This window comes from Coffea arabica, chromosome 3e (genome assembly GCF_036785885.1).
Source record: "Coffea arabica cultivar ET-39 chromosome 3e, Coffea Arabica ET-39 HiFi, whole genome shotgun sequence".
Classification (NCBI taxonomy): domain Eukaryota; kingdom Viridiplantae; phylum Streptophyta; class Magnoliopsida; order Gentianales; family Rubiaceae; genus Coffea; species Coffea arabica.
Window position 1 is genome coordinate 17,948,816 of NC_092315.1, and position 25,868 is coordinate 17,974,683.

General features: G+C 35.1%; 3 protein-coding genes across 3 annotated transcripts; 2 read left to right on the forward strand and 1 right to left on the reverse strand.

The window, feature by feature from the left end:
• Nucleotides 1-294: 294 nt before the first annotated feature.
• On the forward strand, nucleotides 295-864 carry LOC140038425 (uncharacterized). The gene is made up of 2 exons (XM_072083780.1): nucleotides 295-410; nucleotides 507-864. Exons 1-2 carry the CDS (start codon nucleotides 295-297, stop codon nucleotides 862-864), a joined length of 474 nt encoding a protein of 157 aa, XP_071939881.1.
• A 547-nt stretch (nucleotides 865-1,411) lies between these two features.
• On the forward strand, nucleotides 1,412-2,355 carry LOC140038426 (MDIS1-interacting receptor like kinase 2-like). The gene is made up of 2 exons (XM_072083781.1): nucleotides 1,412-1,989; nucleotides 2,130-2,355. The coding sequence occupies exons 1-2, from the start codon at nucleotides 1,412-1,414 to the stop codon at nucleotides 2,353-2,355; spliced, it is 804 nt and encodes a 267-aa protein (XP_071939882.1).
• A 21,915-nt stretch (nucleotides 2,356-24,270) lies between these two features.
• Nucleotides 24,271-24,627, reverse strand: LOC140038427 (uncharacterized). The gene has a single exon (XM_072083782.1). The coding sequence runs from the start codon at nucleotides 24,625-24,627 to the stop codon at nucleotides 24,271-24,273; it is 357 nt and encodes a 118-aa protein (XP_071939883.1).
• Between the last annotated feature and the right edge of the window lie 1,241 nt (nucleotides 24,628-25,868).

Sequence of the window (25,868 nt, forward strand, 5' to 3'; positions counted from 1 at the left end):
GGGTTGACTGTCATCGCTTGTTTGATAGTTATAACCTATTTATTGGTAAATAATTGGAATTACCTTTGTTTCGATGATCAATTAGGTGAACCACTGCTGAAGTTATTTCTTGACTAGACTTTTAATTATTATTACTTTGATTTTAGTGAATTGTCATTTAATTTTTAGTTGGCTATTTTATTTTAGTTGAACTGCTTTAATTGTCATCCTTTATACAAAAACATCCCCCGTGTTACTTTGGATTTCAAAAGAGACAAATATCCCCAATCCCTGAGGATATGACCCTTACTTGCCATGGGACCTTACTTGCAAACCAACATAGCAGCAGTAGAAGACTGTGTAGAGAATAGACAAGGAGTGGAGAGATTGCTTAAGGATAATTTAGAGCAAGCTCAGGCGAGAATGAAGCAGTATGCAGACAACAAGAGATCATAAAGGACATTTGCTGTAGGAGATTGGGTGTTCTTCAAGTTACAGCCTTATAGACAGATCTCTATGGCTCTTAGGAAGAACATGAAACTTGCTACAAAATACTATGGACCATATCAGGTGATTGAAAGGATTGGAGCTATCGCTTATAAGCTGAAATTGCTAGAAGACTCGAAAATTCATCATGTTTTCCATGTGTCACTGTTAAAGAAGAAGGTAGGAGAAAAAATGGTTCCTAGTGTAGCATTACCATATTCGGATGAGAAAGGGCAGTTGAAGGTCCAACCAGTGGCAATTTTAGATAGGCGAATGGTTAAGAGGAAGAATAGTGTAGCAGTGCAATGGTTGGTCCAATGGTTCAATTCTTCTCTATCTAATGCTACCTGGGAAGATGCTGAATTCATACGCACTGCATTTCCAGACTTTGAACCTTGAGGACAAGGTTGCAATTAAGGGCGAGGAGATGTCATGGAACAAGCTGGAATAAGGTGTAGCAGTAATTGTGTCGTTCTATTCATTTAACAGAATTAGTTGTAAACTATGTCGTTTTTACTTATTTAGCAGAATTAGTGGTACGGTGTCATTTTTCATAATTGTTGCGTAGCAAGGTTGTTAGAAGGAATCTTTGGGAATCGATCCATGTAGCGTTCGGTTACGTGCAACATGCATGCACTGCATGCAACCTTTAGGCACTGGTATTAAGCAGTGGACTCTACACCGAGGAGAAGTAGACTTTTGATTGATTTGTAACAGATTTCCTGAGGGAAAGGTATAGTTCTTTCCTTTGCGAATTTCTCTACCATCTTCCTTCACCTTCTTTACATTTCTTCCTCTCCACCTTAATTCACGTCCTCATTTCTGTCCCCTCAAGCTGAATCCCAATACTTCTGCCAAGAAGCCATTGGGAACAGCTTGGGTTGGTGACACTCGACTTTCTATCTTGGATCAGAGTCATAATTACATCACAGGTGAAATACCATCCATGTTCAGAAGTTTACAGAGTCTTGAGATATTGGATCTTTCCCGTAATTACCTCTCTGGTTTCCTTCCAACGGTTTTGGCAGAACTACCTGGTTCTTTGCATATTAACATATCTTTCAATAACTTTGAGGATCTAATTCCTTATGGCAAAGCCTTTGAAAATATCGCCATAAAAGAATTAAGGGGAAACAAAGGTTTATGCAGTAATATTACTGGTTTACAATTATGTGAAAGTCCTCAATTGAGTAGAAATCATATAAATGTTAAGGGATTGAATCTTGTTCTCATAATTGTGCTCCCTCTTCTAGGATCATTCATACTTCTTTGTGCATTCTTTGGAGCCCATAAAATATGTCAACAAAGGAAAAGAAAAACCACAGAGAATGTAGTGCATGCTGATTTGTTTTCCATATCAACGTTTGATGGCAAAGCAATGTACAGAGAACTATTAAAAGCAAATGAAGATTTCAGCAAAATATTCTACATTGGGGAAGGAGGTTATGGAAGTCTTTACAAGGCAATGGTCCCACCTAGTAAATTGGTAGCTGTAAAGAGACTTCATCTGCTACCGAAGAAGGTGTACTTCAACAGTTTCTTAAATGAGATAAGAGCCTTGGCAAACATCAAGCACAGAAACATTGTCGGTTTCTACTCAAAATCCACACATTCCTTTTGGTGTATGAGTACCATGAGCATGGTAGCTTGGCCAAAATTTTCAGCATGGAAGAAGAAGCTAAGGAACTAGACTCGGAAAAGAGGGTGAACATCATCAAAGGCCTGGCTCATGCCCTATCTTTCATGCATCATGATTGCTCACCTTCAATAGTTCATGGGGACATTTCAAGCAACAATGTGTTGCTTGATTTAGAATATGAGGCTCGTGTTTCAGTCTTTGGCATTGCTAAATTTATCAGGAAGGATTCTGATACAATTACTGAAAAATAATAAGAGAAGTAAAGGACTAAACTTTATTTCTTTGTAAAGCTGATACACAACTCATAACATGAAACTGCTCTATTTATAGAGTTCAAAACAATTCCACTAATTATCCCACTAATTCCACTAACTTCATTAGCTTCACTAACTATTCTACTAACTCCACTAGCTATTCCACTAACTCTACTAATTAGGTAGAACAAAACAAACAAACATGGTTAACTAAAAACGAGTGAATATTTCTAACAATCCCTCCCTTAAACTGAAAGTTTTCCAAACATTCAGTTTAATAGGACTTATGAACTGACAGACTCCAAGCAGCTTCCTTAGTTTCTAAAACGTGGTTAATTTCAATGGCTTTGTCATTATGTCAGCAATCTGATCTTCACTTTTGCAGTGGAGAAAATCAATTATTCCATCCCTTATGATTTTCCTTAGAAATTGAAATCTCACATCTATATGCTTGATTCTTCCATGTAGAACTGGATTTTTAGAGAGTTTGATGGCAGAACTATTGTCACAGTAAATTGTAATAGCTCTTTCTTGCTAAAAATGCAACTCTTCAAGAATATTCCTTAGCCAAATTGTTTGACAGGCACAGACTGTTGCGGTTATGAACTCTGCTTTAGTTGTTGATAAAGTAACAATTGGTTGCTTCTTTGAATACCACGAAATAGCTGCTAAACCCATCATGAATATATATCCAGACGTACTCTTTCTATCACCAAGATCGCCTACATAGTTATTGTCACTAAAATTAAATAAATCTAATTTTTCACTATTCTTGTAGAACAACTCATATTCAATGGTTCCCTGCAAGTATCGAAGAACCTTCTTGGCAACTAGAAGATGTATCTCCCTTGTTTGCTTGTAAAGAGTGTTATCAACTCTCTTTCCTTCAAGTTCTTTGATGAGTTTTAAACCCACTTCAACTGGTGTACTAACAGAATTACAATTCTTTATTTGAAACCTATTCATAATTTCTTGCACGTGTTTTCTTCAATAGAAAAAAAATTCCAGCAGCAGATTGCGCCACTTCAATGCCCAAAAGTAATGCATCTTTCCAAGATTAGACATATCAAATTCAGCCATCATAGAGTTTTTAAATTTCTCAGACATAGCACTATCATTTCTAATAAAAATAATATCATCAACATATAAGCAAACAATAAGCAATCTACCTCCATCTCTAATCTTTATAAAAAATGTATGCTTATGGACATTTTTTAATCCCCTTCTTAGAAAAATAAACATCTATACGACTATACCAAACACGTAGGACTTGTTTTAACATGTACAATGTCTTTTAATGCCTTTTTGAGTTTGCATATCTTATGTTCACTTCCAAACTTCAAATAATTAGGGGGTTGATCAATAAATACCTGTTCCTATAGATCACCATGTAAAGATGCTGATTTCACATTCAACTGAAAGATAGGCCATAATTGTTATGCTGTCAGTGCAATCACTATCTTGATCGTGTCATGCCTTGTGACTGGAGCAAATATTTCTCCATAATCCACCCTAAATTCTTGCTTATAACCTTTAGCTACTAAATGTACCTTGTACTTGCCAACTTCTCCATTCTCTTTCAATTTCGTCTTATACACTTACTTGACACTAGCTGATTTTGGTCCTTCTGGAAGATCAGTTAACTCCCATGTATTGTTTCGTTCAATAGCTACAATTTCTTCATGCATTGCCTTCTGCCACTTTGAACCTTTGATAGTCTCTTCAAAAACTGTAGGATCACAATCGAAAAATAGTGCAAAATGTGCAAGTGGATGTTCAAATTAATCAATTCCAATTACCTCATAATCGATCATCCATGCAGGCCTTTTCTAATACATTGAGGCCATCCTTCATCTTCTGCTATTGTTTGAAAACTTGAAACATTATTTGCACCATCTAGTGAAATTCGTTCAGTCGACTACTTGTTCTCTTCATCAATTTCATCAAAATCAACAGGTATTTGTTGTTTAATAATATTGTTATTCCATGGACAAAAATTTTTCTCATAAAAAAATATATCTCGACTGATGACAAATTTTTTAGTGATGGGATTATAAAGCTTGTAGGCCTTTGATTGATCACTAACACTAAAAAAAAATGCATTTCTCTCCCTTATTATCTAGTTTTGTCCTCTTTTGGTCTGGAACAGGAGCATAGGTAGTGCATCCAAAAGTTTTGAAGTGATCTATTGGTTTTCATCAGTTCCATGCTTTCTCAGGTGTAATATTTTTAACAACAAATATGGGACTTCTGTTCAATATATGAATGTTTTAGTTGATAGTTTTAGGCTAAAATTTTTTTGGAACACCACTTCTTGTCAAAATGGTCCTCATCATGTTCAAGATTGTACGATTCTTCCTCTCTGAAACACCATTATGTTGTAGCGTATAAGCTGCTGTAAGCTACTTCTGAATTTCATGCTCCTCACAAAAATTTATAAATTTTTGTGAGTTATATTTTCAACCACGATTATTGAGAAGAATCTTTTTGGACTTGTCTGCTTCCTTTTTTATAAGAGTCATGAAATTTTGAAAGCTGAAAATGTTTCAACTTTTTCTGCAAAAAATAGACCCAAGTTTTTTAACTATAATCATCAATAAACGTCATAATATAACATTTTCCACCATTAGATGGCAGATTTATGGGTCCGCATAAATCAGAATGAACCAAATCCAATACGTTATTTAGTCTCCATGATTTTTCTTTTGAAAAGCTATCCCGATGTTGTGTGCCAATGACACACTCTTCACAAACTTTTGAAGGAATTGTAATCTGAGGTAAACCAGCCACCATATTTTTTTGTTACAAAGTTTTTAATCCACTAAAGTTTAGGTGTCCATAACAAAAATGCCATAACCATGCCATATCATTCGATTTTGTTGAGAAGCACGAATGAGTCGAGTTCTACAAATAGAGTGGGAACATACGATTTGCCATTATCTTAACTTGAGCAATTAAGTCCAACTTTGCATCTTGAACTTGACATACTCCATTTTTGATAGAAATTTCCTACCCCTTTTTTAGCAACTGACTCACATTAAGCAAGTTTGTCTTTAAATCTAGAACAAAAGGAATATCAGTGATAATGTGAGTAGAAGAATTCCTTTAGTTTGGATAGTTACCCTTCTTTTTCCCATAACGAAAATTGTGGAGTTATCATCAAATTTGACAGTATTACGGAATGACTCATCCAATTCAGAGAATGTCTTCTTATCTCCACACATGTGATTGCTGCACCCGGTGTTTAAATATTACATGTCTTGTTAAGTATCTTCACTCGTGACACACCATCAAAAGAGACACATCTTCTTTTTTTTCTGCAAAGTTAGTTCTTTCTCTATTTTATCTATTCAAATTAGTTTGACATTCTAACTGATAATGACTATACTTATGACATTTGTAGCAATCAACATTAGATTTATCTATTGATTTTGGCCTTTGAATTGTTGATTGATGGCCTTCTCATCCTCTTCTTCTTCCTTGAAATTGATTTTCTTAGTGTTGGTATTGTTGTTGTTAATTGCCACGATCATTGCTTTCTCTACCTCTACCTCTGCCTTTGCCTCCTTCCATGTTGAGTGACTTTCTATTGAAGTCTTCAATGCTTGCTCCTCTTTTTCTTGTTGGTTAATATTTTTCTCATGAACTAGCAAAGAACTCTACAACTCATCAATTGAAAGTGCATCAATATATTTCAATTCCTCTATAGAGCATACAATAAAATTAAATTTTGCTATTATTGTTCGAAGGATTTTTTCGACAATGGTGACGTCCTCAAAATTCTGTCCATGGATCCTCATCTTATTAGCGATTGCGATTGTTCTTACGAAATAATCTATGACTAACCCACTTGACTTCAGGCGTAAAGTCTCAAATTCGGTCCAAAGAGCTTGAAACTGCACACACTTTGCCTTTTCAATTCCTTGATACTTCTTTTTCATGGTGCTCCAAATCTGTTTGGAGGTATCTTTGCTAAGAATTGTCTTCAAGATGACTCAACCAATAGCTTGAAAAAAGTAATTCTTGGCTTCAAGATCCTTCAGTCTCAATACTTCCAACTCCATTTTCTGCGCCTCTGACAATACTACTTTGGCTTTTCGCTATGCTACTCCAGATTCGACAACCTGTCAATACTCTTTAGATCTCAACAAGTACTTCATTAGCATGCTCCAATGATCATAGTGACCATCAAAATAAGGAATTGCTAACTGCACAAAGTTGTCAGTGGCCATCGTGATTTACAACACAATTTTTACAACTTACTTTTGTTTTCACTCACAAACCTAGCTTTGATGCCACTAATACAATTAATGAAAAAATAATAAGAGAAGCAAAGGGATAGACTTTATTTCTTTGTAAATCTAATATGCAACTCATAACATGAAACTTCTCTATTTATAGAGTTCAAAATAACTCCACTAACTATCCCACTAACTCCACTAACTCTACTAACTACTCCACTAGCTATTCTACTAACCCCACTAACTCCACTAATTTCACTAACTCCACTAACTAGGTTGAACAAAATAAACAAACATGGTTAACTAAAAACAAGTGAATATTTCTAACAAATTCATCTAATTGGACTACTCTTGTTGGCACATTAGGATATGTTGCACCAGGTAATTAATAGGGTTATAATTTCTCTCTTTTGTAGGTATTACGTGTCAAAATTTCACTGATGATATGATATTTCGTGCAGAGCTTGCTTATACATTGAGCGTCACTGAAAAATGTGATGTTTATAGCTTTAGTGTCCTAACATTGGAAATAATCAAAGGGAAGCACCCTGGTGAATTAGTTTCCCATCAATTATCTTCAACACCTAGAGATATAGAACTGAAAGACTTGTTGGACCAGAGACTTTCGCATCCCACACAAGAATGAAAAGATTCTGATATCAACCATCAAACTAGCAATGGCATGTTCACATGTGAATCTAGAATCTAGGCCAACTATGCACATTGTTTCGAGTTTGTTATCTATGGGTGCACCATGTGGGCAAAATCTTGGTAGGTAACCATTGAGGGAATGTTATTGTTCCATTTTAAGAAATAAGTCAAGATACCTAGTTCCTTCAAATTTGGTTTGCTCAATATGTTATCTCCAATTCACTCAACTAGATTGGCAAAACATGTGTTGCACGTCAAATGTGTTTATTTCTGCACATATTATTTACCAATGTAATGTCAAGGAGTCATAAGCAACTTGACATAAGTTTCAGAATATTGAGCTTATATGAAATTTTAAATTTGATTGATTTATTATGATTCTCACATAATAATTTTTAGAGTCTTGAAAAATATTGAAATGTTACATTGATAAGTTTATCAATATTGCTAAAAATTGAATTAACATTTGTTGATGTAGAAAATAAATTGCTAGATCTTTTGTACTTAATTAAGTATAGGTAAGATTATGGTCATTATAAAAATTTTAAGTATCTAAAAGAATATCTATAAAACAAAGAATATCTATTGATATTTTTTATATGCATTACAATATTTAATGAACACAATTATATTGTAGTAAAAGTATATTTAATGAACACAATTTTAAAAATTAGTATGATACTTAACATTTGGAATACATAAATTTTTTAAAATTCATATGAATGAACATATAGAATTGTTGTTAGTTTTTTATTTAAATTATTCATGCTTGCACAAATTCATAATAAATTAAAAACTAAACCATGTTAAGGCACAAGAAAAATACTAGTTACTATTAAAAAAATTTTGAAAATCAAAAGCTATTATCAATTTATGTGCTATTTGTCTCAAAATACTAAAATTTTGAATGAATCTGACATGATTTGTAAAGCTCCTATAGTAAATATAAACTGTAGATGAATAACGTTGATTTTCTTTATACCTTGGCGTACCTCAAAATGAATATCAAACCTAAAAGCCAAGCAATTTTCCTTGAAATACTTACTATACCATTAGAAATTTCCATAAAGCTTGAAATATAATTTTTTGTAAATTTTATAGTGTTATTGCAAATTTGAAGATTCTTCCAAACTCAATTGGTATTTTTTTATGATTGTTTAACTAATGAGAAGCAAAATGCTTTAGTTCATGTCTTGAACTTTATTTGAGGTGATCTCATGGTACAAAAAAATATCATCCTCATGGTGAAGAATTCAAATGAGTTTAAGAGCTTTTTTTAATTGTTTACAAATCTTTATATTTTTTGCCAACTTGAATGACTCCAAGATTATTCACCTATCTCGCAGATCTACTCCTAATCTTCAATTAAAGGAACATATCAGCCACATTTGTTAAAGTTAAGAGACTAAAATTGATTTACCATAAATAAAAAGGACCATGTGATAATTTATAAGACCCTAAATATAAGAAATTGAATTAGTCCTTTTTGATATAAACTAGGAACCCCGAGTTCATGAATCCTTGTCTGTATCTAATAAAACTACTCGAGAATCATTTAGAATTCTAAATTGTTGTAGATTTCATAGTTTTGTTAGCATTTTTGTTTAGTTTAATTAGCAATAATAATTGTGTGTCGATAAGGGATCACTCGAAGAAACAGTAGAAGAAAGGTCTAATTTGCATGCATTCTGGAGGCAATCCGGGCCTTTAATCTATCCATGAATTATAGAGCTCAATTCAAGGCAGACAGTAGTAGCGACACGATTTCACAAGGTAGATCCATGCCTAGGCAGCTTAAATCCATCGGCAGATCCTCGTGGCAGCCAAACACGAAGTTTTATGTGTTTTAGGCATTTTCATGTGTTTTTGTTTTGTTTTTATTTTAGATATTTGTAGCCTATAAAGAGAAATATCTAGGATACTGTAAATAGCTCTCAACAAATAAATCAAATTAATTCTTTGATGTTGGTTTTTTGATGCATAAACAAAGATATCAAGACTATATTGAGGGCTGTTAAAAGAGATTAATTTCTTCATTCGTCAACATCCTATTTATGGTGTTTATAAAGAAACAAACTAAAGCAATTTTAGCTAAAAATTCTCTAAAAATCTCAACAAAAACTACTTGATAACATGATCTTCTACTTAGCAAATTTTAGCTAAAATATTTGTTAACAAACCAATATGATTTTTGGTTAACAAATATCCTAACAATAAGACTTTTTCTTCTACCAACTAAATTATTTTGCTATCAAACTTAATTTGATAAAATTTATAGAAAAAGTTAGCATATCTCAACAATTCTTCATAGCACTTTTACTGCAGATCCCCAACTGTCTTCTTAGGCAATCAAACCTTGTTTTGGACAAGGCCTTCATAAAAATATCTGCAATCTGATCATCAGTCTTGCAATGAACTGAACTATTTCTTCATTCTTTTGAACTTCTCGAAGAAAATAATATTGAATTGTGAAGTGCTTAGTCTTCCCATGAAACACTGGATTGTTGAAAATAGCTATAACAGCTTCATTATCAACAAAAATTTGGGTAGCTTCTTGTTGAACATGATTTAGATCAGCTAACAATTTCCTAAGCCATAAGGCTTCATTAACAACGGTAGTAGCAGCAATATATTTTGCCTTGGCGGTAGATTGAGCTACACATATTGCTTCTTTGAATTCCATGAAAAACATCCAGAACCCAAGTTAAATAGGTATCCAGAAGTGCTCCTCATATCATCATACGAACCAGCCCAGTCACTATCTGAATAGCTGTGTAAATTATTTTTTTTTATTTTTTGAAACAAACTCCAAAGTCAGCAGTGCCTTGGACATACCTAAGTACTCTTTTTGCAGCTTTGAAGTGCAACTCACTTATACAATTCATAAATCTGGACAATAAACTCACAACATACATAATATCAGGCTTTGTTGCTGTAAGATATATCAAGCAACCTATAAGACTTCTGTATAGGCCTTCATCAAGTTCGGCAGCTCCATCATCTTTACTGAGCTTCTCATTCTCCATCAATGGAGTGCTAATTGATTTGCAACTTTCTATATTGAATTTTTTCAGCGTATCTCTTGCATATTTGTGTTGATTTATGAAGATTTCTTGTTGAGATTGAATAACCTCCATAACAAGAAAATAGGACATCTCTCCCAAGTCAGTCATTTCAAAGACTTGCTTCATCTACTCCTTAAACTGATGTACCAAGATTGGCTTACTTCCTGTGACAAGAAAATCATCAACATATAATGAAACAACAATTATATTATCATTAATAATTTTTACATAAAACGTTGATTCACTCAAACTCTTCTTAAATCCAATCTTCAAAAGATGATTATCAATCCTACTGTACTAGGCTCTTGGTGCTTGTTTTAGGCCATATAGTGCCTTATAAAGTAGGTACACCTTGTCTTCTTGACCTTTCACTACAAATCCTTGAGGCTGCTCCACAAAGATCTGACTTGACATCAAGTTCATAAACTCTCCATTCTTTTTGAGCTGCAATGCTAAGATCAACCGAATGGTGTCAAGTCTTGCTACTGGTGCTAATGTATTCGAGAAGTCCACTCCGAATTGTTGAGCATATCCCTTGATGATCAATCTTGCATTGTGCTTGTTGATAGAACCATCATGGCGCCATAAATGGCTGGAAAATGGGTAAAAACAAGGGGCATGCCGCCAAATTTTCACGAGAAAGATAAACTAGCCTTTGGAATTCTAGTTCTGTATTTTGCAAATTTAATTTGGATACACTGAAAAATGGGTTGAGGTATCTTCATGGAAATTGTAACCTTTTGTCTAAGCTTCGAGGCACTATCTAGTACATTTTGATCCGATAACCACAGCTCCAATTATGATCAAAATTGTGTAACCCGTTTTGTACCCTTTTTTGATTATTTTTGACCATTTTCGACCGTTTTCAATCGTTTAAGTTATAAACTGCTATTATATAGCCGTTTCACTTATGTGTGTATATAATCTATCTATACAGACTGTGAGGCTTTTGACGATGACGGTCAAGCTCAGTAACTTGTATCATTTTTCATGCCAAGCTTTATCAAGTGAGTAATCAGGGTTTTTGTGTATCTCAATACTAATATAAGTTTACTATGAAAAATGGGCACTTAGGCGAGGGTGTACTTTATCGCACTCGATCTAAACCCCATTAGTTGCTCTTGATACCTGTGAAATATGATTTTGTGATTTGTTATGGAGCATTTATTGCTTGTGACGCAATTTGGAATCATTTATTGCTTGAACTAGAGCATTTATTGCTTGAACTACAATTTTAGAGCATTTATTGCTTGAAAAATATTTTAGAGCATTTACTGCTCGTGACTTGAGCTGAGGCTCATGGTCTCTCTATGGGGGATCCTTTAAGAGAAGCGATTTGTGTGGCTCAGGATCTCAAGGGTCAACTAGTGATCAAGCTCGACAAATGAGTACTTTGGTTGACGGAGTGTCAACAGGCGTTCAAACTCGGGGAATTGAATTGACTTTGGAGCCACCCGTATCCTACCATTGTGATGTTACTTTTTTGTTATTGATGTGAAATATCCTAATCTACTTGTTTAATTATGTGAGTTTACATTTTACCCCTGGTTATTCATTAAGCATATAACTTACCCCATTCCATTTGTTTTCCTTAGCAGGGAGCTGACGTGGGGATCGCTCGGGAAGGTGGTTAGACTTTTGGCGATAGAATAGTTGAATTATACTTGTTATAAGTTGACTAGTAGGTTGTATATATTTGTCGTGGTGGTTATAGTTATCAACTTTTCTAGGATTTACTTTCGGGTACGGGTGGTATATATTACTTGATGTACTGGTTTATGCAACTTTTGAAGATGTAATAGAGTAAATAGAGCTTTCTTTTGGCATGAACTCTATTTTCTAATTCTAGAGCATCAAGTCCCGGCGAGAGTTGGGCAGGCGGTCCGCCGAACCCTTTGGTTCGCCTTAGGGTGAGGTGGGGCTGTCACAGGTGGTAGCAGAGCCTGCTTCACGTGGTCTCTGCGCGGAGTGAGCCTGGATTAAGTGGTGAATAAGTATAAATGACTAAGTGCTTGTTCAAGCATAAGCTGTGAATTGTGAATGTTATAGGCCTTATATTTTCTTGCGGCATTTGAGAACCATAGATAGGTACATTAGGCAGGAATTTCGATTATAGATAATTTATTCTTGGGACTGGCCAGCTCGAGATGTGAATTATCTTATTTCAGATTCTCGTGCCTGAGTACTCCAGAGTTGAGGCACTGCTAAGTACTTGAGACTTGCATTTTAGGAACATAAACAGGTTTTGTCTGGCTAGAGTGAGTACAAGAGACCAACGGGCACCTTGGGAAGTGGAGTAGGAAACCGGACGGGGGTGATTTTCACTGAGTGTGGGACGACAAGTCGTGTTTTCTTTCGTTTTGCCCTTGCATTGTCCCTACATGTCATTTACTTGTGGTATGATAATGCCTACACCTATAGTACTTATTGCACTTGACTTTGTCTAACTTCAAATGTCCCTTAGTATATATAGTGCATTATATTATGTATATTTTTGGCGTGACTTGTATATATATGTACACATTTTGATCTTTTGATTATTTCGTGCATTTTATAACTCTTCAACACTTCGATCTTGTACCATATTTTTTGTTCGAGTATTCCAAAACTTAACTCGTTGATTGCAATTTCGAGGACGAAATTTTTTGAACGAGGGGAGATTGTGATATCCCAATTTTTATAATCATTTTTTTTGTTTAGTCCCAAAGAGAATATTACGGTTTCTTTAGTTTATTTTTATTTTAAAATATTATTTTGTTTTAAAGAAGAAACTAAAGTTATTTCTTTGGGTTTGATTTAAAAGACTAGAAACCCTAAAAGTCTAATCAAAACCCTAGTTTCACTTGTGACTGACCGTTTTCTCAAATTTCTCATATTTTAACCGAAACCCTAAATTCAATTTATGGAATTGTAAAACCCCTCACGTTTTTCTTAAAAATGCCCTTTTATTTGGAAATTATTCATTTATTATGGTCTTACTACCCAATCACCCCACAATAAGTGTAAATGAATATAGAAGTAAGGGTTTTCGTTGTCCGTTTTCAAGTTAGAGCGAATTAGGATTTTCACGTTTTTTCGTAGTGTGACTTTTCGGTACGGAGTGAGGATCAAATTTGGTAGGTAAGAGTGACTTTTGGATGAGGACATATTATATGATTAGAAGTGATAATAACAAGATAGCGATTAGAAGGTAAAAACCCTAATATACGCGATTTAAGAAAAATCGGCTTAAACCGATGGGTATCGATCACTACCGATTAAACTCACCACTTGACCACCATTTCCTTACCACCACATACCCTTGATATTTTTGCAAAATATCCCCCCCTCATCCTCATCCATATGGCTGAAAATTGTGGCCAAAATGCAAGGAAAAGAAAGAGAAATTTGGATGGCTTTGGTGGTGACAAGTGTCAACCACCTATGGTGTCTTGACCAACCATTTGTCTTGTCTTCTTATCTCTCATCTTGCTTCATTTTCCCTCATTTTTTTTCTGGTTTGGCCGAGAGCAAGGTGAGGGAAGAGAGTGAGGAGAGTTTTCAATCTTCTACCTTGAATCCAACCAAGAAAAATTAAACCGATTAATCACTAGTTGGAAGCTTGGGAAGCTTAAGGAACCAAGAATTTCAAGGAGTGGTGGAGGATCATTCTTGCAAGCTTGTGTCTTGAGGTATAATGGCTGATCAACCATTCTTTCTCCATTAATCATGATTATGTTGGGTATTAATGTTAGTATTGTGCTTGTGATGCTTGTTTCAAGTGATTTTGATGATTGGATGGATGACTTTTGAGTTAGGGTTTCTTGTGGGTTAGGTGTTGTATGATGTATATATGTGGTATATAATCATGTAAAGGAGATAGTAGTGGTAGTTTTAAGGTGAAAATGTGAATTATAGCTTGAATATAGCAAAAGTCCAGATTTCTGGAAAATTTAGCTTCAGTTCTGCCCGATTCTATTTCATCATTTTAGAGGTCGAATTAGGCTTAACACAAAACATAAAAGTTGTATAGAATAATATTTTATGGTTGTCTACAAAATTTCATCTCAATTGAAGGAACATAGCCTATGAAAAGATGAAAATCCTGACTGCCCTAGGAGTAAAATCAGCGAACAATTTTGCCAATACACTAAGTTGGTTGCGTTTGTTCACCTAGATACGTACTGAACTAACTTTTAGTCAAAACATGAAAGTTTTAGTACGTTGTCTTAGTTTTTCAACACCTCCAAGAACGTCTTAAACAGACTCTGGTAGCTTGAGATATGGCCATTTGAAGGTAGTACGGTTAACTGGTCTATTAGTTGGAATTTGGTTTTGTGAATTGGGAATTTGACTGGGTTACACTTGGAATTTGGACTAAGTGATCTTCATCAAAATTGTAGCCCTTTGTCTTAGCTTAGAAACGGTATAAATTGCGCCCCAATCTGATAAGCGTAGCTTTGGTTGTGTCCGTTACGCAAAATCACGTCAAATCTGTCTTTGGCTAAACCTCATTTCCGCATATGTCGTTAGCTTGATTTTGTACTTATATTACTTTGAGCCTATTGAACGGCTATTGAAATGAGATTATTTTGTGTGTAACTTTGGGTTTGTTTGAGGAAAATATTGAAGCCATAAATGACTGGAAAATGGGTAAAAACAAGGGGCATGCCGCCAAATTTTCACGAGAAAGATACACTAGCCTTTGGACTTCTAGTTCTGTATTTTGCAAATTTAACTTGGATACACTGAAAAATGGGTTGAGGTATTTTCATGGAAATTGTAACTTTTTGTCTAAGTTTCGAGACACTATCTAGTACATTTTGATCCGATAACCACAGCTCCAATTATGATCAAAATCGTGTAACCCGTACCGTTTTTTGATTATTTTTGACCGTTCTCAATCGTTTAAGTTATAAACTGCTATTATATAGCCGTTTCACTTATGTGTGTATATAATCTGTCTATACAGACTATGAGGCTTTTGACGGTGACGGTCAAGCTCAGTAACTTGTATCATTTTTCGAGCCAAGCTTTATCAAGTGAGTAATCAGGGTTTTTGTATATCTCAATACTAATATGAGTTTACTATGAAAAATGGGCACTTAGGCGAAGGTGTACTTTATCGTATTCGATCTAAACCCCATTAGTTGCTCTTGATACCTATGAAATATGATTTTGTGATTTGTTATGGAGCATTTATTGCTTGTGAAACATTTGCGGAGCATTTATTGCTTGTGACGCAATTTGGGAGCATTTATTGCTTGAACTACGATTTTAGAGCATTTATTGCTTGAAAAATATTTTAGAGCATTTACTGCTCATGACTTGAGTTGAGGCTCATGGTCTCTCTATGGGGGATCCTTTAAGAGAAGCGAGTTGTGTGGCTCAAGATCTCAAGGGTCAACCAGTGATCAAACTCGACAAATGAGTACTTTGGTTGACGGAGTGTCAACAAGCGTTCAAACTCGGGAAATTGAACTGGTTTTGGAGCCACTCGTATCCTACCATTGTGATGTTACTTTTCTGTTATTGATGTGAAATATCCTAATCTACTTGTTTAATTATGTGAGTTTACATTTTACCCCTGGTTATTCACTAAGCATATAGCTTACCCCATTCCATTTGTTTTCCTTAGCAGGGGGCTGACGTGGGGATCGCTCGGGAAGGTGGTTAGACTTTTGGCGATAGAATAGTTGAATTGTACTTGTTATAAGTTAACTAGTAGGTTGTATATATTTGTCGTGGTGGTTATAGTTATCAACTTTTCTAGGGTTTACTTTCGGGTACGGGTGGTATATATGACTTGATGTATTGGTTTATGCAACTTTTGAAGATGTAATAGAGTAAATAGAGCTTTCTTTTGGCATGAACTCTATTTTCTAGTTCTAGAGCATCGAGTCCCAGCGAGAGTTGGGCAGGCGGTCCGCCGAACCCTTTGGTTCGCCTTAGGGTGAGGTGGGGCTGTCATACATCAAAGTCGGGTTCTTTTCAATCATTCTCAACTTCTCCTTCATTGCCTCGATCCACTTCAAGTCTTTGGCAGCTTCTACATAATCTGCAGGTTCAAGAACTGCAACATTACATTTGTTATAAATGTCAGAGAGTAGTTTGGTACCTCTAACTTGAATATGATCTATTGACTCATCAATTTTCTCTTTCTAAGATTCTTTAGATTCTGATCTCTTAAAATGTTCAACTTTGGAATTTTTTCAATCCTATGTTGCGTATTCATCAAAATGGATGTCTCTAATGACTATCACTTTTGTAGTCAAAGGTTGATAAACTTTATATCCTTTGGTACTGCTGCAACAGCCAATTAGAATCCCAGCTTCTGCCTTTTCGTCAAGTTTGTCTCTCTTTACATCAGGAATATGTGTGTAACAAATGGAGCCGAACACTTTCAAATTTTGTACTGAATGTCTACATCCAAACCAAGCTTAAATGAGGTTCTGCCATTCAATAATTTTGTAGACAACTTGTTTAAAAGATATACTGCAGTGTTGACAGCTTCTGTCCAAAACTTCTTTAGCAATTTTTTCTCAAACAACAAACACCTATCCGTATCTATAATTGTCCTATTCTTTCTTTCACTTATTCCATTTTGTTGTTGAGTATAAGTGATTGTTAACTGATGTTCAATTCCTGCATCTTCACAAAATTTGTTGAACTGATTAGAAGTATATTCTGTTCCATTATCAGACTGAATCACTTTAATCGTCTTATCTGTGAGATCCCGAAATTTTAGTTGTCTTTATAACACTTATGTGAACTCACTTACCTTTGATTTTTGGTTTCTTTAATGGTTAAATTTGAACCAAGGGACTGAATTTTGTTAAGAAATGGTTCATAATCTCAAGTTGTTAGAAAATTTAGAAATTTTCATAGGAGGCTCTGCGCAGCTTTAGGAAATTGGTTATAACTTCGTATAGGAAAGTCAGAATTGAGTTCTATTTGTTGCGTTTGAAACTAGACTCATAGAGCTTCCTACGATGTAAAATTCATAGTTTGATTCAATCTTTATAAATTTCAGAAAATTGGCAAATTTGACTGAAAATTCTGCCCTGCACAAGTAAACATAGGAATGTTGTAGTAGCTTATGGCTCAATTTGAACCAACTTATGCGCTGAATTTCTTTGAGGTGTCTCCTAAAGATTATTAGTGTTTTAAGTCTAGTTTTAACAGGCCAAGTTGTATGAATGTTTGACATTTATAACCCAAGTTATGATTTTTGTAAAGGAATGGCATAAGTTAGGCATTTTTGTGCATACTAGGGTTTTTGGTATGTTTTTTGTGCATTTTGGTAGTGTGATCACTTGGTGAGGTGTGTGTATTAAATTCGGGAGTTAAGAGTGGGTTTTAGATGAGGTAAAAGGTGTGATTAGAAGTGATAATAATAAATGAGTGAATCATAAGTTAAAACACTAGTACGTGTAAGTTAAGGAAAAACTGTTTGAACCGACGTGTACCGGTTGTTACCAAATGAATACACCACTTGACCACCACCTTATTACTTTAATCTCCTTGTATTTAATTGAGCTAATTAACCCTTAAATTAACCCTTAAGTGGCCAAAAATGTTGACCAAGGAAAGAGGGGAAAAATTAAAAAAAAAATTGAGCTTTAATCTTGAGGCGACATTTGGCAACCATCCAAGGGTTGTTTGACCAACCAATTTCCTATCTTCTTATCACCAAATTAACTTTATCTCTGCTTCATTTCTGCAATTTCTGGCTGAGCTTGAGGAGAGAAAAAAACAAGAGAGAACCTTGAATCCATCTTGGTTTGAGAGAAATCAACCAATCCAAACCAATTAACCTTTCCTTTTAGTGCTTGGAAGACTTGGGGTGCTGAAAGTTTGGGAAGAAAATGATTTGTTTCACACCTACAAGGAGCTTTGGGAAGGTATCATGCTTGAACTTGCTTTTCTCTTGTTAATCTTGCTAAAATTTGGATAGAAGTCCTTAATCTTGGCTTATGATGGTTAATTAGTTAGTTTTGAATGTTATAATGGAAAGGTTAGCTAGGGTTTATATTTCCAGCCTTGGTTATGGTTCTCTACCTAGTAATTGATGGTATTGAGCTAGTAATTGATGGTTTTGATGATATAGGACTTGATAGTATTGAGTTAGCATATAAATTGTAAGAGTAGAAGTGAATTTCCAGATTTGATGATGAATCTGCCCTATTTCTAACCTGCATATTCGTGTATGATAGAGGCCAAATCAGATCTTTCTCAAAACATGAAAGTTGTAGGGAATAGAGTTAACTAGCTTTCTGTAAAATTTCAGCTCAATCGGAGAATTTTAATATGTGAAATGACTAAAATACCCCTGACTATCCAAATGCCTATTTAACGGACAGCTTTCTGTTTTCTCTGAGATTTCACATTTTGACCTTGAAAATGCATGAATTGGGTGTTTATGTCTGCATAAGAAATGTATCTCTCTATCTTAGCTTCGAAACTCTATAAAATCTACCTCAATCCGATAAGCGTAGATTCAGTTGTGACCGAAACGCCAAGAGACGTCAAACCTGCTGTTTAGCCATTTGTCTTTAAAACTGGTTTCCGGTCGCATTGTTAAACTTGCCTTGTAATTGGATGACATTGAACCTAGTTGAAGGGTTATTGTGTTAACACTTATGTGTGACTTTGGACTGAATTGAGGAAATAATGAAGCCATAAATTGCTGAAAAATAGCTAAATACAAAGGGCATGCCGCCCAAATTTTCACTCGAGGGTTAGGCGTGTGTACTCGCGACTTGAGCAAAGATTTGAAGACGAATTGAACTTGAATTGTCTAGGGTATTCGAGTCTTCTTTTGTAAAGCTGAAATTTGACTGAAACTCGTACCCTTAGAAAAATAAAAGTAGTGACCAGTCGGAATATGTTTTCCTCGTCTTTTGGACTCAAATGCGAATTCCAAAGTTTTAATTGCTTCTTTAGCAACACCAAAAGAGCGAGCATGAATTTTCTAGAGTTTGATATGTAACATAAATCTTATCGAAATGAGTTTCATTTACTTGATCTTCTTAAAGCGAAACTCTTAAGTTTCAAACCCTAGTTGATTTTAAACTCGTAAATGATATTTTATCACAGATTTGGACTCCAACCAAGGAGTTACACCTAAACGTGATTTTGACAAGCACTAAAGCTTTGGTAAGTGCTTCCAAATACATGATTGAACTTGATACTTGATTTAAATCCTTTACGTGATCGGATAAGATTTGTTTAGTTTGGTCGGGCAAATGTGTAGTTTATTGCACTTGACCTAATTCAACTAAACACTTGATATCTCATTCATGCGTGTACAAGTAGCTTGATTTGCATGTGACCTGTATTTGCATTTATATTTGTACTTGTGCTTGATTTATAAGTGCGGAGCGGCCGTATGTACCACACTCAATTCGAGTGGGAGGTGTCTCTCATTCCCATCTCCGCACTTTTTCTTGACTAAATTGATTGGTCATTGACTATGCTGCTTACACTGGGAACCCAAACCCCACTGGCTAGTTAATCAAGTCAAGTCGGCAAGGGCTTGATCGATTAGATAACGAACCATTGGGTCTCTTGTTTTGTCGAGTGGAGTGATACCTCCTCAACTAATCGGTATGCTCGAGTATTACCACACGTGTTTATTTGAACGTTTGGACCCGGTAAAGGGGTTGAAGGGTGGATGGATTGGTGTCAAGCAGAGCACTACGGGACTAGTTACTTTACTCGAAAGTTGACAGTGTCAACTACTACTTGATCAAGTTCTGGTGAAGCAATGGAAATTTGGCTCCTGAGAGCCATCCGTATCCTTATACTTTGAAATGATTATTATTTGTCGTGTTATTTTTTTATGAACTTTTACACTCGGTCATTTTCTTGACTTGTTATGCTCGCTACTTTGCTACTTGCACTTTTAAATAATGGTCAACTTGCTATTTGCAACCTCACTGAGCTTTAGCTCACCCTATTTCGTTAAATTTATTTTCCTTACAGGGGGTACGAGCGAGGGCATGAGACTGGTATAGACTGTTTTTGAATTTTTACGATTGTACTCACACTAATCGCTCAATTAGGGTTGAATGTATTGAGAAATTAAATCTTTTGATATATTTGGGATTGTATGGATGCTTGAGATAGAAATGAATGTATTTGTACGTTCCAAACTTGGAAACTGTTATTCCATTTACACTTGAGGTTGTGAACTATTTTATTTGAAGTGAGTGACTGAGTCCTGACGAGAGTTGGGCAGGCGGTGCACTAAACCCTGAGGTACGTCCTAGGGGGAGGTGGGGTCGTCACATTACCACTTTGATTTTCAATCCAATTTTTAAACTTCCAAAAAATAGCAGCAAACTCTCATTTTTGTTTCATGAAATAGACCCAACAATATTTGCTAAAGTCATCAATGAAAACTATGAAATACCTGCTGCCATTTAATGAAGAAGTTTTCATTAGACCACACATATCTGTGTGAACAAGTTGAAGCCTTTCTGAAGCTGTCCAAGATTTGTTGTGAGAAAATGGCAATCTGCTTTGCTTTTCCAACTGACAAACTTCACAAACTCCACCTTTTTCTTCAACAAAAGGCAAGTTCTACACAAGACTATTCTTATGCATATAGTTAAGTGCAAAATAGTGATAATGGCCCAATCATTTATGCCATAATTCAGGTTGATCCACTAAACTTGGGTATGCATTTGAACTTGTTTTCAACCAAATTAGAGAAAAAAAATTCATTCATTTTTACTGAAAAAAGTTGACCTCCATTTTGATCATAAATGGCAATAGCAGCTCCTATTTTTGAAGACAACAAAATAATTTTTCTCAAGCAACTGTCCAACACTCAACAGGTTTTGATTAATTTCAGGTTCATATGAAACATCAAAAATTATTTTAGTACCTGAACCCTAATCAATAACCACATTACCTTTGCCTTTCACCTCAATATAATCTCCATTTCCAATTTTAACTTTGAAAATATGTGATTTATCCAGTTCCCTAAATATGGACTCATCATATGCCATATGATGAGTATAGCCACTATCAATTAGCCAAGTTTCATTGGAGGTCTTTCTTGCAAAGCAAGTGGCCACAAATAATTACTCATCTTCTTGGTGGTCAACTACCTGAGCATGTTGGCCTCTTCTGTTTTTTTTACATACATTTTCTACGTGTCCCTTTTGATTGCATGACCTACATTGGATGTCAGGTCTCCACCAACAATATTATTGTAGGTGTGAAGTCTTTTTGCAATGTGGACATTTAGGAAATTTTTCTCTTCTTCCTTCATCTCAGCGAGACTCATCTTCCTTCTTGCTCTTCTTGTTCCATTGCTATTTCCTTCCTTTGCCACCTTGCTGATTCTAATTTTCATCTTTCACCTAAAAAGCACCTTCTGTGAGGACTCGAAAATTTTTGTCATTTTATCCATTTTAATTGCATTGCATTTTATTTATATAATTACTTATTTATTTGTTTAATGACTTGACAATGATTTTAGTCTTAATGATTTTTTAAATTGTTACATGTGGGGATTAGTAAGTAGGGTGACTATGACTTTAAGTGAGGTGTGTGAAGAAACTTTAGTGAAAAGAGGGAGTTTTAGTGCAAAAAAAGAGATTTTTCGAGAAATATGATATTTGGAGCAAGATACCATGAGAATGGGACAAGTGGCACATTAGGAACCAAGCACTTTATAAGACTCCACCTATCAAGCTCTTTTCTTTCCATTTTCAATTTCTTATCTTCCAAGAGAGAGAGAGAGAGGCCAAGAACTCTTAGGAAGAAAAGGAAGGAAAAACTTCTCCAGCTCAAACTCCAATCTTGCTTGGAATTCTGGGAAAAAGGAAGGGAAGATCTTGATTACTTTACTCATCCTTGGTTTAAACTTGGAAGGAAGAAGATTTGGTGGGTTTGTGGGTTGATTTCATCTTGTTTGGTGGATTAGAAGAGGTAAACATGCTAGATTATGTTTCTTTTTTTCTTATCTTTAAGATAAGTTGATCTTGTGAACTTAAAGACTAGATCTTGTGGTGAATCCTAGAAATTTCCCAAGTTGCTCATTTTGAATTTGATGCTTGACTTCTTGAGATGACAACTTAGGGTTTGGATGTTTATATGTAACTTTGGTGGCTTTACTTGTTAAGATTTATGGTTATATATATCTGTTAACATGATGGGGATGAAGTTTTGTGGATTTGTTAGGAATTTTTGGTTAAAAATTGAGTGATTAGTTGGATAAATATTGAAAAAACACTCTATAAGACTGTAAACTACAAGTGTGTATTAGATTTGAACCAAAATCATGGACTTTAAGTAGTTTAAACTCCATTTTCTCACTATTTTCTTGGCTGAAATTCTACTCAAGCTGGCCGAAAAGAGAGAGAGAGAGGTTTTGTGTAGCTTTTCTCTTGAAGTTGTAGGGTGAAATTGTCATATTAATGCTTTATACACTTGATTATACCTTAACCCTAACATGAGTGATGGATTTAAGCGAAATATGATAAGTCCAAGAGCTGAAAAACCTCACTTTTCCTTGTTTTAAGTGTTGGATTTCCAGCTTAGAAACAAAACTATTTTGGGAAGTTTTAAGCCCTAATTGTTGGATGAAAATGAGATATTTTTGCACTATCTTTTACTTGAATCATTGACTTAACATGTACATGGATTTCCCCCTTGAATTGAACAAGAAACCATTCGTTTTGGGGAGAGTTTGTGAGTGAGAAAAATCTAAAAACTGGAGACCTCTTAGTTGGGACTTGGAAGTAGTTTTGTTTAAATGTTGTGGTTTGGAGTAGTGGATTTTATTGTACTCTATTTATTTGATTCTAGGACTTGGAAGTGAGGCCGAAGTTGCACTCAAGGCAGACATTTAAGCTTTGTTTTCAGTGGCGAGTGTTCTAAGTGCTTGTGAAATGCTTATGTGCCATGTTTTCTTGCTTGAATGACATGTTTTCTTGATGGAGATACTTGTACTTGAATTGATATTGTCTGAGCGAGTATGTACCTTATCATACTCAAACCTTCTTAACTAGATTCTCAATGTTTGTATTAAATGAATTGCTTTACTTGTACTTGACTTGATGGTTGTTTGGATTGTTATCCCATCGACTCCATTATGTGCTTGGGGTCCCAAACTCCATTGTCTAGTTAGTCGAGTCGAGCCAACAAGGGGTTGGTCGATGAGATTAATGAACCATGGGCCTTGTCACTTGAACTTGAATTGGAACCTATGTTTGAGTTCTTGAACTTGATCTGGAACCGGTATACTCAAGTATTATCCTTATTGAATTTGATGTGCGGGCCCGATAGGGGGTTGAACGGTAGTTGGAGAATGACGTGAAGTAGTGAATTACTTGATAGTATTATGGAATAAAGTTGACGGATTGTAAATGGAAATCTTGAATCTTGATCAAACTACTTGAACAAACTCATGAGAGTCCCATATCCTTTTAAATGAATGTGTTATTGTTTAAGTGAAGTGTAATTACTCTATTTGGTGGTGGTTTACATTCTTTGTGGCTTGTGTATTATATTATTGATTACATGACACCCTTTTAGTTTATTTTCATTACAGGGGGCTAGAATTTGGGCAATTGATTGCGAAGGGTTGAGTTTTGTCTAAATCTTTGTAATAGTATCAACTCTCTAGTTTTGTTTATGACTTGTAAGTTTGAAAACTCGACTTTTGAAATTTTGAGCTAGTGATGTACCTTAAGATTGAAGTGATCACTATCTCATGTATTCATTGAAGAATGGTTCTTGTTATTGTCGTTTGGAGACGTGATTCTTGCTTTTGAGGTGGTTGCACTTGTAACTAAGGTTTGTTGGTAAGTTAGTGATTGAGTCATGACTAGAGTTGGGCAGACAGCCTATTAAACACTTGGGTCACCCTAAGGGGAGGTGGGGCCATCACACCTTCTACTGCTTCCTCCTTTCGGATGGCTCTCCTCTGCTCTTGTGCTTGTAAGGTATTGATTAGTTCAGACAAACCGTTTTGAGAGATCCCTTGAATCTTCAAGGGAGGAAATCTTGGCTTCAAACCTGTCAGGTAAGCATGCTAAGATTTTCTCTATGACTCTGCTATCCCGCAATTGTTCTCCAATCAATCTAATTTTATTCACAACATCTAAGAGTCTAATAGAGTACTCTTTGATGTTTTCTGTGTCTTTCATCCTAAGGAGTTCAAACTCTCTCCTAAGATTCAAAATTTGCATCTGTCTTGTTGTATCATTGCCTTGAAAATCTACTTTAAGAGCATCCCAAGCTTCCTTTGCAGTTTCACAAGCCATAATTTTTGTGAATATTGCATCGGAAGTTGCTGAATGAATGCACGTCATGGTTTTTTATCTTCTTTTGACTGCATCCTAGTGGAGTCTCATCTCTACAATAGTTGGATCTTCTGACAATTCAGAAATAGGATCTGTTTCTACCATATCCCAAAGATCACTAGCCATCAAAGAGGACTTCATTTTGACAGCCCAAATTTGGTAGTTGTCACCAATAAAACTTGGAGGGTTGGACAAGAAATTGTTTCCTAGCATTTTGATGTTAAAAGCTTAAGTGTATAATTTTATAGTGAAAAAGGGATTCTCACCAAATTAACTCACTTTCAAAGAAATAGACCCTTAAGATTTAGGCTCTAATACCACTTTGTTGATTTTTTGGAGCATAAACAAGGATATCAAGACTATATTGAGGGCTGGAAAAAGAGATTAATTTTTTTATTCATCAACATCTTATTTATAGTGTTTACAAAGAAACAAACTAAAACAATTTTAACTAACAATTCTCAAAAATTCTCAACAAAAACTACTTGATAACATGATCTTCTACCTAGCAAATCTTAGCTAAATATTTGTTAACAAAACCAATATATTTTTTGGTTAACAAATATCCTAACAATAAGACTTATTTTTCTACCAACTAAATTATTCTGATAACAAATTTAATCTGGTAAAATCTATAGGAAAAGTTTACATATTGCAAGATTTGAGTTGTAGGTGTTGCCATATCCCTTGAAGTGCGCTTTATATTTTAGATTCTAGTTGAATTCTTTTACTTTGGGGTTTTGATTGTGAATTAACCCTTCGATCCTTTTTCTAGGAAATGTTCATCTAGCCCCATCTAGTTCTATGCTTCCACCCCGCGTCACTTTTCCATTCCCTAACCTTACGGTATACAAAGTAGTAGAATTGGGTACAGCAGATGGTAAAAGAAAGTGCAAATCGCATCATCAATTTGTACAAAAGAAGAAAAAAATAGAAAAATAGACTTGTAGAATATTTTTGTCCGTAAATTAAAGTGGAAAATGTGGGATCAAAGATGGAAAAAAGGTCCAATAGGATTTAGACGCATGGAAAGAAAATGATGATAAGGAGACGGATGAAAAATCCACCTTGTAAGGTGCGCTAGTTGGAAACTAGGAGATGTGCAAATTAACCCACGAAAGCTCCAATCTGTGGGAGAGTGCGTGCTGTAACTGCTGTTATCTTTCTACGAATCCATATCATTACAGGCATACACATTGAAAAGAAGACTGCCAATGATGTTATTTATGTACTAACCTATTTGTGGCAGG